We start from the raw sequence: 18,104 nt of genomic DNA, 5'->3' as shown, positions 1-18,104 counted from the left end.
AGTGAGGATAAGGACTTGCTGTCAGAGCCTGACCTTTTGATTTAGATCTCAGGAATCTAAGGGGGAAGGAGGGAACCAGTTTCTACGGTGTCCTCTGACCTCCCATGTACACGCACACGAGTAATAATTTTTAAAGTTAGAAAAACCTCTAAATATTCTATATTTATTCCCAGCCCCGAATAATGAAACTCTTTTTTTTTTCCCCTTTTTCTTTTTTTTCGGAGCTGGGGACCGAACCCAGGGCCTTGCGCTTCCTAGGCAAGCGCTCTACCACTGAGCTAAATCCCCAACCCCAATAATGAAACTCTTAACTACACATTTCTAGTTAGTGTTTTAAGATCACACAAATCTGCAATAAAACATCTTACCTAATTGCATATTCTGAGCAGTGTTTGTAATTTGGGTACATTTGCCTTCAAAACAGACACATATTTTGTTTTTCCACAGCATCTGTCTGACACTTGCTATACCTTTCTAGCCATTGATCTGGAAGGCTTCTTCAGTCTAAGTCAAATCTGGAAGGCCAAGCAAACCTGGGCGGACTGCGCGAAGGCATGAGTTTTGGCCCCAGTGCCGCTCCGTAGTCTTCTGGCGGGACCTTTGAAAGCGTGAGTCTTAAACGCAGCGGCGGTTACTGCGAGTGTTGGCGGGAGGGAGCTGTTCCTGCACTTTCGGAAGCAAGACAGCTTTGAGTTCTAACTCCTGTGTCTCCCGACCGGCCCGCGGCCTTTAAAAACGCGCGCGCCCTAAACGCCGCGGCGGTTACAGAGTTGGCGGGAGCTGTTCCTGCACCTTCCGGGCTAGGTGTCCAGACAGCTTTGAGCCAGCTCATTACTTTCACCTTTTTACCCGAGTGTGTGACTGTGGTAAGGGAAAGCCTAGCTGACTGGAGGGTTGACTGGAGGGTTGACAGCGGACAGGGGGTAAGCGATGGAGTATCGAGGGTCGGATGGGAGGGTTCGCGGACAGGAGGGAGACTTCCTCTACGGGAGGATCCAGGACCTGGAGGAGATCTGCGCGGAAGAACAGCAAACTGAGGGTACACAGCGGCTAGAGAATGATTGAGGGAGCACCCAGGGAAGACAGCGGATGGAGGAGAGTAGGGGAACCCCCTTGGAATCATCGTGCACCTCCAAGTCCCTGTCCTTGAGCTCCTTGGTCGCGGAGAGTTTGGGGGTTCTGGGAGAAAGTCACCCCCTTCCCCATGAAGGAGGCAGGGAAGCACTTCTCAGGTGAGGCCACAGTCGAAAGGTGGCCTGTGGTAGGGCAATGACTCATTGGGTACAGTCTGTGCCCAGCATGCATGCAACCCTGGGATCCATCTTCAGGACCCAAAAACCTGGGAGCAGTAGTAAGTGCCTGTGGTCTCAGTATTAGGGAATGGAGACCGAAGAAAGGACAGGTAGTGTGACTGTGAGTAGAATTTTATACATGGGAATCCTGGTATTACTTTAAAAACATATTTGCATGCGTCTATGAAAATTCATAGTGAAACTCATAACCATGTAGAGTTAGCATATGCTAATAAAAAGATACTTTTGAAAAGTCGAGTAGTGCTGTTTAACACTTATAAAGTTCTGGGTGGGGGACGCTGGAGCGTTGATTCAGTGGTTAGAGCCTGCGGTGCTTTTGCAGAGGCCCTGAGCTGGTTGCCAGCACCCATGTGGAGTGGCTCACAACTACATGTAATTCCAGAGGAGGCCATCCTTCACTTCGGGCTCCTGTACTGTTGTGCATATACCACACACCCCGTGCCACACACGTGTGTGATGGAAAGTATATGATGAAAAATCTTAAAAGCAATTATCAGGATAACCAAGTATGGTGCACATGCGTGGGGATTGAAGCAGGAGTAGGTAATGTCCGATACCAGCTCAGTATGCAGAGCCAGTGGACGACAGTCTAAGTTATGATGAGACCCAGACTCAATGGAACAAAACACAAACAGGGCTTAGAAAGCCCATCGGTAGATGCACCAGCTCTATCAAACATGCCTTTTGATCCCTAAGCCTAAAGGTGATATGGTTTAAAGACGGTATAGTTATTTAACAATTAGTGCCTATGGATTACGACAGTATCTAAGACAGTACAGACTAAGGCTCAAACTCAGCCAGGAAAGAAATACTCCATTAGACAACTGAGCTGGGTGGGACATAGGATATTTTGGTACAAATACGGTAAGTAGAAGGTAAGGCATTTTTGAGTGTCCAGAATATAAGGGAATGTTGAAATGTCTAAAGCTAGGTACTTTAATCTCTTAAAAACACACTGTGCCTTTTGTATCCAGTCCTCAAGCTGTGGTGGCAAGGACGTCCTCCAGGCCACTCTTTGCCAAGCATGTTGTATGTGGCTCACATTCAAAAGGCTGTTTTCCCGCCTCCCTGCCCTGAATCAGGGTCTTGAGGGCTGCACCCTTTCTCATCTAGGATCTCAGCTTTAATCCCACGTCTGTCGATAAGCCCACAGAGTCATGTTGGCTTTGTTCCAGATCTGTATTTGGCTTCCTATTCAACCTTGCCACCAAGATGTCTAATAAAGCATCCCAAAATGAGCTCCCAAGCTCCAGTACCCACTTTTGCTTTTCATTTGTTCAATCTAGAAAGCCACCTCCTTCCCTGTCCCCTTTTTTTTTTTTTTTTTACTTTTTTTCTTCCTTGCCACAGTTAAGCCATCAGAAAACCATGTAGTTTCTGGACAGCTCTAGATATGTTCAATCAATGGAAACTTGTGCGTGGCTTTCTCTATCTGGTTTCTTTCGCTTGTCGTGTTTTCCTGGCTCATTTGTGTTGTACATAGCTAAGTTTGTTACTTTTTGCTCTGCATTCATCACCTAATGGGTACTTCTGTTGTCTGTTTGGACTGTTAGGAATGACGCTGCTTGTATGCATGGTTTTCTGTTTTCGTTTTGTTTGTAGCAGGGTCTCACTGTTGCCCAGGGTGGTCTTAGCCTCCCGAGTGCTGGTATTACAGGTATGCCTATAAGGGTTGTCTTAAAGGCTACTGAGACATGTTTGTAACTTCTCTTGGGAAGTATGAGAGGGAGACATAGTATTTACCTTTTGGTTTCATCACTGGGGATTGAACTCATGGCCCTGTGCATGCCAGGCTGACACTCTGCCCATGAGCTATATTCCTAGTTTCTGCTAACCTTTTGAACTAGGTAGTATTTTTTTAATTGAAGTTATATATTTAAAAGTTTTTACAATTATATTTGTTTCTATGTGTATTGTGTATGTGTGTGTGCCACATAGTGTGTATGGTGGTCAGAAGATAACTTGTGGGACTCAGTTCTCTCTTTCTGCTACATGAGATCCAAGAATTAAAAGTTGACAGGCTTGGCAGTGAGTACCTTTACCTTCTGAACCATGTCTCTGACCTCTAAGTATATATTTTATAGTTAAAATTACAATCCCTAGTCACTGATAGTATGACCACGAGTAAGTGGTTTCAGTTTTACCTTTGTAAATAAAATTGGACTAAGTATTTGCTGAGGTCATTTTCAGGTCTCAAATTGTATATTTCTGTGATAAAATGATGTCATGGGCTTCTCCTCACAACGAGAGTACTTTAGATAGTTGCAGTATAACTTAGCTTGTTTTTATTACAGGACCTAAAGTGATTGCTACAATGGAAGGAATCAGTAATTTCAAGACGCCAAACAAATTATCTGAAAAAAGGAAATCTGGTAAGATTGCCAAAGACCTTCTCTTGTTGCTGTTTCTACTAGAAACATCTTTGTGTTTGTTCCTTTGTCACTGTAAACAGTCATGGTATTGGTCACTATGACAGTAATAACCATAATGGAGATTCTGATAGCACAGGCCAGCCTTTCTGTCTAGTTGCTGATGGTCGTTCTGGATTTTAGGACCTGCCTAGTAATGGTCTTCTGGCTTGAACTAGAGGGTAACAGGAGTTGTATTCCTTGTAGATGGGATCCAGGAATCAAGCATCAGGCTTGCACAGCAAGCACTTTTGCCTGTGGAGGTGTCTTAAGGATTGTTCAAGATGTCTTTAGTTGGTCATATATAGATTAATAGACATTGAGACTTTTTTTCCACTTCATTATCTATGACTTTTTTTTTAAATTACCTTATTACACTGGCTCAGCATATTTTTGAGTAAAGGTGATAGTGACATATTAGTGTTGTCCCCAATGTATCTATTAGATATTGCTGTCCACAGATGCCCTTATTAGATTTCAGTCTCTCTACTGCCTCCAAGTCCTAAGATTACAACTTGTGCTCCCACACCTAGCCTATGAGGATCCTTCTTTTTCTCTCAATGTATTTTTATTAATTTATGATGGGTGCATGTGTGCACCACATCCATGTGGGTGCCTTGGAGGCCAGAAGAGGGCATTAGATTCCATGGAAATTGGAGTTACAGATGATTATAAGCTGCCTGATATGTGTGCTGGGAATCAGACTCGGGATTTCTGTAAGAGCAGCAAGTGCTCTTGACCACTGAGCTGTCTTACCAACGTCAATATTCTTTATTTTTAAGTAGCCTTTTAAGAATGTAAAAAGCTGAGATGGCTCATCAGGTTGACCCAAGTGTGATCTGCCCAAATAGAACCAAGTTCACAAAGTTCTCCTCTGACTTCTAAATGTGTGCCATAGCATTCACATCTACACACAGAGACGTTTAGACATACCATGTACATACACACAGAATAATTGAATGGATTTTTCAGATCCTTATCTTGTAAGGCATAAAAAAACAAGCCATTTACACTAGTGTTACCATGAGAGTTGCAGAAGTCGTCCTAGTCACAGGGTGTCCCCACACTGTAATAAAAAAACCTATGCCATTACTAATCTTACAATAGGGCTTTAAGATGATTTTGTACTGCTGTTTTCAAATGCTAAGTTTTTGCTTTTGTTTTTTAGTATTATGTTCAACTCCATGTGTAAATATCCCTGCCTCTCCATTTATGCAGAAGCTCGGCTTTGGGACTGGGGTCAGTGTTTACCTAATGAAAAGGTGAGTGAGTGAGTGAGTGTAAGATTCTGCTTGGGGGACTGTAGGTCTCTTGTACTTGGATTGGGGAAGTTTCTCATCACACCTGAAGGCCACATTCCAGTTCTAACTGCTGGAGCTCTGCCCCTAATACTTTACTTCTGGATTCCTCCTGCTAGGTTTGAAAGACCCCCCGAAGAGAGACCCTTTCTAAAGTTGCGGGAAATCGCGGACCCCAGACACAGAGACCATTTTGGATGTAATAAGCAAAGGCGAGGTTTATTACGGAGATCTATTACGGGGATCTCCGGGTCGACACGTATCCTGCGCAGGAGACAGAGGTGTCGACCACGAAGCTCAAAAGTCAGGGGTTTATATAGGGAAGGCTAGGGGGTTTGGCGCGGTTACACACAATTGGCTAATTTCTGGCGCGGCTATAGGTGATTGGCTCATTTAAACATGGCAGTGAGATTACAGCACAGCAGGAGAGTACGTATTGACTGGAGCGTACAGGATTTTAGAAGCTAGGGGCGTATCAGGGTTTGAAGGACATCTGGTTAAGGTGTGACTCTGAGTAAGCTGGGGGAGGTGCCCTTCTGCCAGATGGTTTGGGTCAGTCCTGATAACTGGGGCTGGTTCCTGCATTCCTTTTCTTTATCTTTATGGTCTGTTAGTCCTAGCGGCAGGGCGGTGCTGCCTGGACTTACTTTTCACAGTGTTTAGTCCTGAGTCTGTGATTTTTGAAACTTACTCTTTTAACTTCATGTTTTTAAATGTTAAATCTGTATAATTTTCCTTTCATTCCCCTCTTCTTCTACTAAGTAATTCTAATCTTAGAATTTTGATTTCAAGTCTCATATTTGGTCTCACCAGTTGTCCTAACTGACTGGTACTGTTGTCTCAGAACCATCAACCGCACAGCACCCACTCGATTTTTAACAAAAGCAATTAACCTGTTTGTCACGCAGGGTCCAAACACTAAAACAAAGAATATTAGTAATGGCCCAGCCATATAGTAGAGAGTAGGGTAGTCATCCAGGGAGACCGAGTGAACCAAGACTCAAACCAACCTTGTTGAGCGTCTCTATCTTTTTGTAGGAGTCAAACCTATTAACTAGTTTCTTTAACACACATGGACCTATAATCAGAAGCAGAAGCAAAACTAAGAAGGGTCCCATAAGGGAAGATATCAGAGTAGTCATCTAAGGAGATCTACTAAACCAGCTCTCGAACCATCCCTGATGCGCTTCTCTGTCTTTTGTCTAACCTTTCTCTAAGTTTATTCATGGAGTCTTTAATTACTCCTGAATGGTCTGTATAGAAGCAACATTCTTCTTTCAGTGTAGCACACAGACTCCTTCTTTAAGGAATATCAGGTCTAATCTTCTTCTATTCTGAAGGACTACCTCTGAGAGGGAGTTTAGGTATTCTTGGAGGTCAGCTAAAAAGTCTTTCACTCTTTTTATATCTGAGTCAATGGCAGTTCTGGAATCTCTATAAGCCTTGCATTGCAGGGCAACAGCAGATGTCCTTGTGCTGCCCTTGCAGCACCTAGATAGCCTTAAGTAATTCTCAACTCTTTTTTTTTCTTTACTAAGTCTTTAGCATTAGGATTCCAATCTGGATACTATCTAAACCTACACACCAAGGTCATGACTAGCTTTTAGAACTTCTAAACTTATACACATTGTGATCCCTGAGGCACAGTCCCAAGAAGTGTTAGGAGTACTAACATATGCAATGTTACATCATTTGTAATAGAAATCAAGCCTATCCCCACACCTATCTTGATAGAACCCAGGGCAAACATGAAATTAAGTCTAGGGAGCTTTTTGAAGATCTGAGTTTCCCTCTAGGTCCCAGCTCTCAGCCCCAACAGCTAGTACACGGCTGGTGAGGGCTGAGAATTGATGGCTGTCAGGGTGGTCAGCAGCACCAGGTACAGTCCTTTCCAGTGAGGCTCGAGTATCTGGGTTCGGTGCCATCGTATGTAGCCAAGTCTCTGACCTGGAACTGATGAGATGTCTCGGGGGTCCCCAGGGCATAGGCTGCTGCCAGCTCTGAGCAGATTTCTTTCTGTATCACCTGTAGGTCTTTTAGCCTGGCACACAAATCATTATTACTATGGCACTATGACATGTTGGTTCAGTAACATCATCTAATACAGTCAGAGGAGCTGAGGCCCCATATAAGATCTCAAAGGGGGTAAGGCTGAATCTGGAAGGGGTATTTCTTGCTCTGAAGAGAGCAAGAGGGAAGGAGTGCCACCCAGTCTGTGCCAGTCTCCATGGTCAATTTAATTTGGTCAGGGTCTCTCTTAGAGTTTTATTTATTTACTCTACCTGTCCTGAACTTTGAGGTCTGTAAATACAATGTAATTTCCAATCGACCTCTAAATACTTGGCCACACCCTGGCTTATCTTGGCAACGAAAGTAGGCCCGTTGTCTGACCAGATTACCTTGGGCATTCCAGACCTGGGATTTCTTCCAGTATCTTCTTGATGATTGCAGAGGCCGTCTCTCGTTTGGTGAGGAAAGCTTCTATCTATTCCTGAAAAAGTATCTGCAAGCACTAGGAGATACTTGTGATTATATTGTTCTGGTTTTATCTCAGTGAAGTTCACTTCGACTTTTCGACTTTTCACTAAACTCTCTAGGTCTCTTTGCTCTGTTTGCTTGCTAAGCATTCACTTATTGACATACCTTATACTTTTTACTGTCTCTCTGCTTAAAGTCTATTACATACACCTTAACTATTTGGACAAACTTTTTATCTAAGTGAGTCCATATTTGTATTTGGCAAAGTGAGTCTCCTCCCCCCCCCTCTGGGGAGTATAGCTTTCCCCTCAAGTGTGCCATTGTCTTTTTTTTCATTTAAGCAATTTGGGCCTTTTCTTCTGTTGTACATTCTAAGTGAGGCCATCCCTTAGTCCAATCCCAGTTCCCAGTGGCTGTCTCTTGCAGGCCTGTAACCAGGATAGGCTCCTGCATAGCCATTTCCCAAGCCACTTTATCTTCTTTGTTACTGCCCCATGCCAATGAATCTCTTCTCTCCTGATATCCTGAGCAATGAATAGTACTCACAGTTGTTGGCTTCACCAGGGCATCCAAGAGATGGCAAAGGCATCTGCGGCACTTATGTGCTGGGAGGTTGAGGTTCAGCTATCCCAGATGACATTGTGTTGTCCACCATGGCAGCACCCACTTATCTCTGACCTTCATGAAGAGAACTGTTCCTGTCTGTGGACAAGGTAGCCTCGACTTTCAGCAGGGGTCAATCAGCCAGTCGCAGAGGTCTTTCCTCCACCCATGGGCTTCTGCCAGTGCTTGATACTCATGCTGTGGTGGCTCCAGGTCAGGACTGGGCAGCAAGGTGACCAGATTGTCCCCAACAGGTGGAGAATCTAGTCCATGTCAGCTGACCAGTGGTCCCATCCTTTGGGACACTTCATTCAAAGGCAAGACATCAGCCACTCTATCACAGTTTAAGTCCTGGATTGGGTGATAATTGTCAGTGCCTGGCTGGCAGGAACGGTGTGTTCCAGGCAGAACGGCACTAAGCCACACATCTCCCAGCATCAGGTACTGGTGTACTGAGACAAATCTTAAGCCCCATGTACACAGTCTGCAGATATGCATCTCATGAGCAAGGGATAGGGGCAGTCAGGGATGACCATGAGCTAGTGGGTTACCTGGCCCACGCCAAGGTCCACTGTTCTTCGGGCAGTCCATAAGTATTGTTCATTGCAGTAGGCCCCTGTACCCAAGGTCTTTGGATACTGGCCCACTGGAGCATAGGAGCACAGAGCATTGGGTCCCTGTATCCATAAAACAACTGGGCAGGCTTCCCTCCTATCTCTGCACATAGCCAGCACTCCAGGACCGAGAGGCTCTCCAGTGTCCCCTCTTGTTCTTTCTGGGCAGTCCCTGACCCAGTGTCTTTTTTTTCTTTGCATTAGCACACTGATCTTTAGCCAGAATTCTCTTCTGTTGCCAGGTACTGTCTTCCTAGGTTCCCTAACTACTGTGGCCAGTATATGTTCCTCTCTCATCTTTTATCTCTCTTTAGCTCTCTCGCTTCCTCTTCTTTTTGTCTCCTTTCTTCCCTAGCTTTCTGCTCTTTTTACCTTCTTTTCTCTTTCTAACTTATACTAATTCTCAGCAACTTAGCTTAACCCTTCAAGTTTCTGTAACTTTCTCTTCATATCTTTTCCTTATCTTAGCCAGATTGGTGGGGCATTTTCCAGCCCCTTGGAGACCCACCCTTGGAGCCTGGGGGCAGACCCGGAGCACTCCCTACCTTCAGGGGTATTGAAGTCAACAGTCAGGAGTGAGGGCCTTCCATCCATGTCTGGAACATTCTTTCTGGCCTCTAGTAGGATTCTGTCTTTCCTCAGTGGTAAAGAAGACCTGTAACAGTTACTAACAAGCATCTCAAGTGGGATGGTGAGAAAACAAGAAGGGAATCTAGAGGAGAGAAGTCCACTGAAGAGGACAAATAGCATTTAGTCACACAGCTAAACCAGGAGGCCTTTTTTGGACAAAAAGGCCATTGTAAAAATAAGCACAAGCTTTGCCTATGAAACAGAAAGGTGAGCAGAGAGGCAGCCTATCTGTTACCGGCTGTCTCTCTGGACTTAGATTTTCCCTTAAGGAGTATCTCTCTTCAGTGTCAGCTTGGTCGCTTTGCCTCTCAAGAGAACCAGCCTCCAAATAACACTAGGCTTCTAGTAACAACTAATAACAAAAGGATGGAGAGATGGTTAGAACCTGGGTGCTAGATGCCAGGTGGCTGACAAAAGATGTAACCAGTTCACCTGGGCTATCAGGACCTCAGTAGCAGCCCTTTACCAAACTGTCTCACTGGGTTAAAAGCCCATGGAAAAGAAAACATTAATCCTGACCTTGGCCACCGCCAAAGCCTGAATTCTAAATCTTGACTGGCAAAACAAAACAAAGTTCTTTACAGTTTGTTGTTGATTCTTTGAAACTACTTTAGGGGCTTTTCTGCCTGCCCCCAAACTGGGGCATCTCTCCTTGGGGAGGAGGCTCAAGAGAGAGAGACAAAACTCCCTGGCAGAAAACAATTTCTCTCAAGCAAATTATTTTCAACTTTTAACTTAAGCACCAAGAGGACCAAGTAAAACTCTTTGACGAACAAAGCAAACAGTTTCATGATTTCAAACACAGTCGTCAGTCCAAGATTTTAAACACAGTCGTCTGTCCAAAGTCCAAAAACGAAACAAAAGCCAAAGACACTCGACAATACCACAGAAAACAAACCAGACAAGCAAGACTAAAACAAAGCACCCTTGCCCAAACTGCAGCTTGACCTTAGCTGCTTCTGGGGTGAGACGGACCATCTGATTCTACCTCCCAACAGAATTCCAGAGTGTCCTCTTGCCCTAACGTCCGTCCAATGGTCCACCATCAAACACAAAGGGGTTATCACAGTCTGCCCCATGGCAAAGAAAAAGAACGCCAAACACAGAAACAGAATACAGACAACAGACACAAGTCCAAGCACACTTGTCCGCGCCTATACTTAAATAGGCAGCCGAACGCGACCTCTGACGGAGTGGGATTTTTCGTCTGCTCCCGCCTAGGTAAAAGGAGCACTCCGTCTCTTTTGTTCCAGAAAACCACAGTCAGGTCCTCCTGACTGCCCACAGCCAGGCTCTCCCGGCCATTCTCCGCCCGTGGAACGTCTTCCAGGGGCTGCAGCTTGTGGGCTCTGGGCATCCCCCCTTCCGCAGCCAGAGGATCCTTACGGACCTCAAAGGCAGCTGCACAGAGTGGGATTCCACATCCACTCTCTTAACACTGACCGGTACTAAGACACACATATATACACACACGGCGGAACCAAAACAGAGACATACAGACTGACAAATGCGGCGCCGCTCACACAGAAACACTCAGACAAACATCCAACTCACCTCCAAGGGGTCTTCGGAGTCTGGGGTGGTCGCGAAGATCCCCGACGAGCCCCCAAAATGAAAGATCCCCGAAGAGAGACCCTTTCTAAAGTCGCGGGAAATCGCGGACCCCAGACACAGACCATTTTGGATGTAATAAGCAAAGGTGAGGTTTATTACGGAGATCTATTACGGGGATCTCCGGGTCGACACGTATCCTGCGCAGGAGACAGAGGTGTCGACCACGAAGCTCAAGTCAGGGTTTTATAGGGAAGGCTAGGGGGGTTTGGCCGTTACACACAATTGGCTAATTTCTGGCGCTATATAGGTGATTGGCTCATTTAAACATGGCAGTGAGATTACAGCACAGCAGGAGAGTACGATTGACTGGAGCGCACAGGATTTTAGAAGCTAGGGGCATATCAGGGTTTGAAGGACATCTGGTTAAGGTGTGACTCTGAGTAAGCTGGGGGAGGTGCCCTTCTGCCAGATGGTTTGGGTCAGTCCTGATAACTGGGGCTGGTTCCTGCATTCCTTTTCTTTATCTTTATGGTCTGTTAGTCCTAGCGGCAGGGCGGTGCTGCCTGGACTTACTTTTCACAGTGTTTAGTCCTGAGTCTGTGATTTTTGAAACTTACTCTTTTAACTTCATGTTTTTAAATGTTAAATCTGTATAATTTTCCTTTCAGGTTATGAAAAGGGAAGTAGCTTAATCATTTTCCTTTTGGTTCTGTAAGAAGACGGAGTGGTAGAAAGATCCGAGAACGCAGCGTTGAGTGTGGTGAACAGGTGTAGAGTGTTCCATGTGGAGCTGAAGTAGCTGATAGTGAAGAGGAGATGCTAGGGATGGGGAACCACAGTCACTGGCTCTAGGGAAGGGAGAGTCACTTCTCTTTAGGGAGCAGGCCCTGAGAGGCTACCCGTGCACTGAGTGGACTCGGTGGGCCTAAAAAATATAAACACATGAAGTTAGGAGGGAAAGTGGTGGTGGTGGAATAGAAGAGGAACTGGAGGGGAGGGAGTGGAAAGTAAATTTGATCAAAACAAATATGTGTGAAATTTCAAATTATAATAAAAGAATAGAATTCTATTATATAGAAAATCTAAATTTTCAATATTAATTAAAGCATGTCATAAATCATCTCTGATACATATTGATAAACATTGATTAAATAGTAGGCTGACATGCCAGGATAGAAATGTTAGAAAATAGTGTAGCAGTTCTAAAGTTTAATTGTACTTTGATAAGTTCCTAACAGTCCATCCTTATTTTTGTCCTTTAATCCCTTCTCAGAGCATAGATATCATATCAGGTTCTGATTAAATGTTGACACTGATTTACTCAAAGCAGAAATGTAACAAGTGCTGACCAGCTAAAGAAATACTTTTAAAAACCTATTTCTATGGAGCAAAATTTGAGTGTTGGTGTTTCTTATTCATTTTGTATCACTAAGTTTACATATGTATGTTTTAGATCTCCAAGAGGGTTGTCCCATTCTCCTTGGGCTGTGAAAAAGATAAATCCTTTATGCGATGATCATTATCGAACTGTGTATCAGAAGAGACTAACTGATGAAGCTAAGATTTTAAAAAACCTTAATCACCCAAACATTGTAGGTAAGTCTACATTTACTTTGTGGCAGTATGTGGTAAGCAGTGTTCTGTATAGTATCTGGTTTTGCTAATAATGTTGGGTCTACACGTTGTTGGGGAAAAGTTAATGTGAGTTCACATAAGGGGCTGGAGAGATGGATCAGTAGGTAAGAGAACCTATCATGCTTGCCGAGGACTCAGGTTCAGTTCTTGGCACCTACATGGTGACTCACAACCATCCATGGGGGATATAGTGTTTTGACTTCCACTGGCAATAGGCATGCATGTGGTGCACATATAAACATGCAGGCAAAATATAAAATAAATAAAAAAATATTTAAAATGCACATATTTTAGATCTTTAAGTATTTGTATTTAACCTTCATAGAGTTGGGTTGGAAGTAGTTGTTTTAGTGCTGGTTCTGAGATTTCTGGGATGTAGAATGGTCTTCATGTAGACCATTCATGTTCATTTAGATGGATTCTTGTGCTGTTTTCACTTTGCATTTTTGATACTAATGAGACTGGTGGAATCATTCTGTTTACAGAAGCATAGTAAAGTATTTTGATCTGTGCTGCTAGACACACCCGAAGGCATCTGAATTTGCCTCTGGGCTTTGTAAACAGTAGCTACTTCACTGTGATAGTCCAGGTACATGTTACATTATGAAGAGTTTAATAGAGAAATGTTATGTTTTCTTAAGGCTATCGTGCTTTTACTGAAGCCAGTGATGGTAGTCTGTGCCTTGCTATGGAGTATGGAGGTGAAAAGTCTCTGAATGACTTAATAGAAGAGCGGAACAAAGACAGTGGAAGTCCTTTTCCAGCAGCTGTAATTCTCAGAGTTGCTTTGCACATGGCAAGAGGGCTAAAGGTAACTATGTCACTGGATTTTAAACAGCTTTGGTGAACTATGAAGAAATGAACATGTGTTGTACCTATTTTGTTTGCTGTGCTTTTGGATAGGTAGAAGATAAGGGAAGAAAAGAAACGGATACATAGCTGGGCACTGGTGGCACATGCCTTTAATCCCAGCAGGCAGGAGGCAGAGGCAAGGCAGAGTTTTGAGGAAATGGCTACAGAGAAATTCTCTCTGGGGGTTGGGGGGATTATATTAAATACTGGTAATAGTGACTCTAGAGAACTACTTGCAGTGTAATAATAGAGATGTTAGGGTTACATGTTAAGGTTTCATAGGAAATTGGTTTTTGGAGCAGATTGAGAAAAAACATTTTAATTATAATTTTTAGTACATTTTTAGATAACTTTAGATAAGATAGAGCTGGGCGTGGTGATACACACCTTTAATTTCCAGCATTTGGGAGGCAGAGGCAGGTGGATCTCAAGGCCAGGGAGTTCAAGGTCAGCAGGGTGAGTTCCAGGATAGCCAAAGGATAGCAGCATCCAAATTACTCACCAACTCATGACTTGAAGTATGTATATATAAGGAAATGAATAAATGACAGTGTAACCATGTTGGGGCCTCTTCACCACATGATAGGCTGCATTTGAAATAAGGCAGATCACAGCAAGAATGGCCTCTCATTTCACAGTTAGGCTCACAGTGTAGTACTCAAATGCTGCCAAATGAACAGATAGCCATTGTGCAGCACTGTTCAAAATGTGACTATAATTGTTTGCAACCCAATAAAACATAATATAGCTTTGCATTACATTTTTGCTTCTGCTTATGAATTATGGTGGCCCCATCTCACCTGCTTTTCTTGTATTATATCAAAGTTGAGGTAAGTTGTGAAGATTCTGAAATTAAGTCTAGAACTACTGGCCGGCCTCAAGTGAATCTGGTGTTTGGAAATCTTCTGGATAGAAAATTATCTGGGCTTTGAGAATTCAAACATCTTTAAGAAAATTTTTAGTGGCATGTTCCCTTCCTGGCTTCAAATACTTGGACAAGTCTAGTTTACAAAGCCATTGTTTTAAGAGTTTTTATTCATTTTTCTACTAATGTATTGGATTGCTTTTTCCAATTTTAGTATCTGCATCAGGAAAAGAAGCTGCTGCATGGAGACATAAAGTCTTCAAATGTTGTAATTAAAGGTGACTTTGAAACAATTAAAATCTGTGATGTAGGAGTCTCTCTGCCATTGGATGAAAATATGACTGGTAAGCAGCACTGTTTTAAATTCATACAACTTTGCATTGTAAACATAATAAACCTACATGGTTTAAAATTAACTTTTTCAAAAGTGTATAATAGAGTGTCTTTGCTCCTTCCCTTGCCACATGAACACTTACTGACTTCTTGGTAGTAATTTTTTGTTTTTGATTTGTTTAAATACGTCAGTTGAGGATGGCCTTGGGCTCACAGGCCTCCTAGCCTTCAGCCTGTGGCCACACTGGCCCTAATAGCCTGGATTGTAACTGAACAACTATAGGCAAGATGTGCCCACTAGGTTAGAGCTTCCCCAGCTTCTGGGCATTCTTATTTAATCATGCTAAATAGGATCAACTATTCCATCTTCCCTTTTCTCTTCAAATGTTTCTTTACTTGTAATTTTATTGAAAGCCTCAAAATAGAATTTAAGATTAGCTTTGATTAAACTGCTTGTTTTTCTCTCCTACTGTTTGGAATGAGTTAAAAGCATTTCGTTTTCAATTCTATCCTTATTTGTGTGAAAATGGAGATTATAGTAATGAAATACTGAAAAATTAATACACTTTAAAACTATCCAGTGAATTATCTTAGTTACAGAATAGTTTTTAAACTTGTAAAGCAAATTTTGCCTTAAGGAAGTATCTTTGGTATAATACTTTACCAGAAAAAGGAATTAAATTAGAGACTACAAACAAAATATCCAGGAGAGCCTTGGATATTTGGAACTTGAGCAATGTAAATTTATGTAATTATAGAACGGTATTTAGATCACAGAGAATTGATTCATAAACACTAGTAGCTATTAGTGATTATGTTAAAAAAAGACAAAACTTGCCCCCACTGGCTTCACTTCTTTGTCAGCCAGGAAAGGAAGAGCAGAGTCTGTGAAAGAAATAAGGACAGGAACAGAAGTCAAGAAAAACAAATCCTGAAAAATGTTAGTAATAAAACCAAAAGCTGGATCCTTAGAAAAATAAAAATTCTCACCAAGATTGAAAAGAGAGAGATACTAGGCATGAAGAGGGTCTCAGCTGCATGCTCCACACATTTGTAAGGATGGCTGCAGATAGCTGTATTCCACCAAGTTGTGAGCATAGATGAAAATGATAATTTCCTAGAAAAATAAAATTATCAAAAGAACTAGGAAGGCCAAAAATCTCTGTCTAGTAAAGAGACAATCCTATAAAGACTTACATGGTTGATTTTAGAAGAAAAGTGGTACTAGAATGACTGAAGTTACCAATTATATTCCTATATATTAGTAAAGTAATAGAATGAAAACTTAAAAATTCCATGTATAACTGTTAGAACCCCAAGATATTTAAAGATCTGAGAATTTAAAAAAATGAATAAATCCACTAAGTTTAAGTCTCTAATCTGGAAGCCCTAAAGCATCATTAGGAGGGAACTAGATGGAGAAAGGTCTCTGTATTAGAAAACTATTAATGTGGTGTTATCCTTTCTGGCTCTCCTGGCTTAGCACACCTGGAAGCACTGAAATGTCATTTGTCTCTCAAACTCCGACTTTGTTGCTTGCAGAAAACCCAAGGCCCAGACTTGAAATGATCTGCAGTGTCACACAGCTTGCAAATCTTTGAAGCCAAGCAAGGTGTTACTAGCTTGCCTGGAATCTTGATATCTGTATTCTTTATATTTCTATCACCGTTTAATTGAGACAGGGTTTATTTGTGTAGCTTTGGGCTGGCCTTGAGAGATCAACCTGCCTCTTCCTCTTGAGTGCTGGAATCACAGGCTTGAACCACCACTACCTGGTTGAACTACTGTTTTCTTACATTCCCACCAACTGATGAGATTTTTTAATACTTGCCAGTCTGATAGGGACAGATTCTTTATAGTGAGGTTGAATATAGTGATTAACCTCTGAACTCCCCAAATGGGTTTTGCTTGTATTGTTTTGTTGGTTGCTCTCATGACTATTCTACTTGCATTTTGTTTTAGTGACTGATCCTGAGGCCTGTTATATTGGTACTGAGCCATGGAAACCCAAAGAAGCATTGGAGGAAAATGGCATTATTACTGACAAGGCAGATATGTTTGCTTTTGGCCTTACTCTTTGGGAAATGATGACTTTATGTATTCCACACATCAACCTTCCAGATGATGATGATGATGAAGGTATAACCACAAATAGGTTTCAACATAAATCTGAATTCCTTCCAATAGATTAGTGCATACAATTGTCTTTCTGCTAAATCAAAATTTAGAGTTAAGATTATAGCAATACTGTGATTGGCTAGATTTAATCCTATATAAATGAGATAGACTGATAATAGGAAGATAAGGGTATTCCTCTCCCCACTCATGGGTTCTTATTTTTTCTTAAACAGTTTTACATTAGGTGGGTGGGGGTATCTAGTTGAATAGTTTAACATTTTGGAGAGAAAGTAGCTAAACTCTGTGGCAGGAGAGTTGGACAGACAGCCTGTGGTATATAGGGGAATGTGTATTGGATAACCCCCTCCTTGCAGGAGGGTAAATCATTGAGCTATTCCATGACCAACTTGATTTTGCTTGTTTTCATCTCTTACCTCCCTCATGTGCAGATGCAACATTTGATGAGAGTGACTTCGATGATGAAGCTTACTATGCAGCTCTGGGGACAAGACCATCCATCAATATGGAAGAACTGGATGAATCCTACCAGAAGGTCATTGAACTCTTCTGTGTGTGTACTAATGAGGATCCTAAAGATCGCCCATCTGCTGCACACATCGTTGAAGCTTTGGAACTAGATGGCCAATGTTGTGGTGGTCTAAGCTCGAAGCATGGCTTGTATGGGAACTGTTAACTAGATGTATTTATTTAGCTAATATAACTTATAGTAGCTAGATTCTAGAAGTAGCTTATTTTAAGACCATTGTACATAGTTAATAATTGTATAACCTTCTGACATGTTATTTCCTATATATGCATTTATTGTACTGGATAGTCTTTGAAGTTTAAAAAACTCTCCAGGTATCTAGATGCTGCTGCCCCTACTGATTTAAACACTAGTGACCTCTGTTCTAAGATGACTTAGAATCAAGGGACCATTGGTTTGTTAAAGACCTTTTTAGATATTCTTGCTTCTTTAATGGGTTACTAAAAATTTCACTATACACAGTACAGTTAATTGTCTGTTCATAGTGTCCACCTTTTAGTTGGCCTGTTGGCCCATGTGCCCTGAAGCTTAAGAGCATGGTGCAGAAGCATAGCCCCTAGAATGTTTCAGACCCTGGTTACTGTCTTGCCTCTCTCCACTCCTTAGCATCTAATTTACTTTGTTTTTACTGACTGTATACTAAGTCTTCTAAAAGCTATGTAAGAATAAACAATAAAAACAGTTTTAGTACTAGGCATCTCAGCATTATCTTCTGTTTTTGTTGATGTGTTAACCATTAGATTTGTGGAGTGAATGTGACTTCTTTCTCTCAACCTTGTTTTCTTATGTATAAAGTGAGGTTAAATTGTGTCAATTGTTTTGAGTCATAGCTCCTTGCAGTTACCAGAACTTACAC

At 42.2% G+C, this 18,104-nt stretch overlaps 1 protein-coding gene across 3 annotated transcripts; it reads left to right on the top strand.

The window, feature by feature from the left end:
- The first annotated feature begins 586 nt into the window (after positions 1 to 586).
- On the top strand, positions 587 to 17,945 carry Pbk (PDZ binding kinase). Of its 3 annotated transcripts, none has more exons than XM_032918109.1 (8): positions 587 to 608; positions 3,608 to 3,685; positions 4,890 to 4,983; positions 12,352 to 12,494; positions 13,175 to 13,344; positions 14,465 to 14,594; positions 16,546 to 16,722; positions 17,151 to 17,945. In XM_032918109.1, the coding sequence occupies exons 2-8, from the start codon at positions 3,628 to 3,630 to the stop codon at positions 17,393 to 17,395; spliced, it is 1,017 nt and encodes a 338-aa protein (XP_032774000.1). In that variant the 5' UTR covers positions 587 to 608; positions 3,608 to 3,627; the 3' UTR covers positions 17,396 to 17,945. The 3 variants fall into 3 exon arrangements, with proteins under 3 accessions (XP_032774000.1, XP_032773998.1, XP_032773999.1); XM_032918107.1 differs by lacking the exon at positions 587 to 608 and adding an exon at positions 621 to 866; XM_032918108.1 differs by lacking the exon at positions 587 to 608 and adding an exon at positions 621 to 923.
- The last annotated feature ends 159 nt before the right edge of the window (positions 17,946 to 18,104 follow it).

The sequence above is a fragment of the Rattus rattus genome, chromosome 12, assembly GCF_011064425.1.
Source record: "Rattus rattus isolate New Zealand chromosome 12, Rrattus_CSIRO_v1, whole genome shotgun sequence".
Taxonomy (NCBI): Eukaryota; Metazoa; Chordata; class Mammalia; order Rodentia; family Muridae; genus Rattus; species Rattus rattus.
Note: the sequence above shows the minus strand (reverse complement) of the source record. Positions and strands in the feature narration are given on the sequence as shown.

What these genes read in the sequence shown, in the direction of transcription:
- Pbk (XM_032918109.1), top strand. Translation starts at nt 3,628, where the DNA reads ATGGAAGGAATCAGTAATTTCAAGACGCCAAACAAATTATCTGAAAAA. An exon ending in TAATCACCCAAACATTGTAG is followed by an intron (nt 12,495 to 13,174) that starts GTAAGTCTACAT and finishes TGTTTTCTTAAG; the next exon opens with GCTATCGTGCTTTTACTGAA. An exon ending in ATTGGATGAAAATATGACTG is followed by an intron (nt 14,595 to 16,545) that starts GTAAGCAGCACT and finishes ATTTTGTTTTAG; the next exon opens with TGACTGATCCTGAGGCCTGT.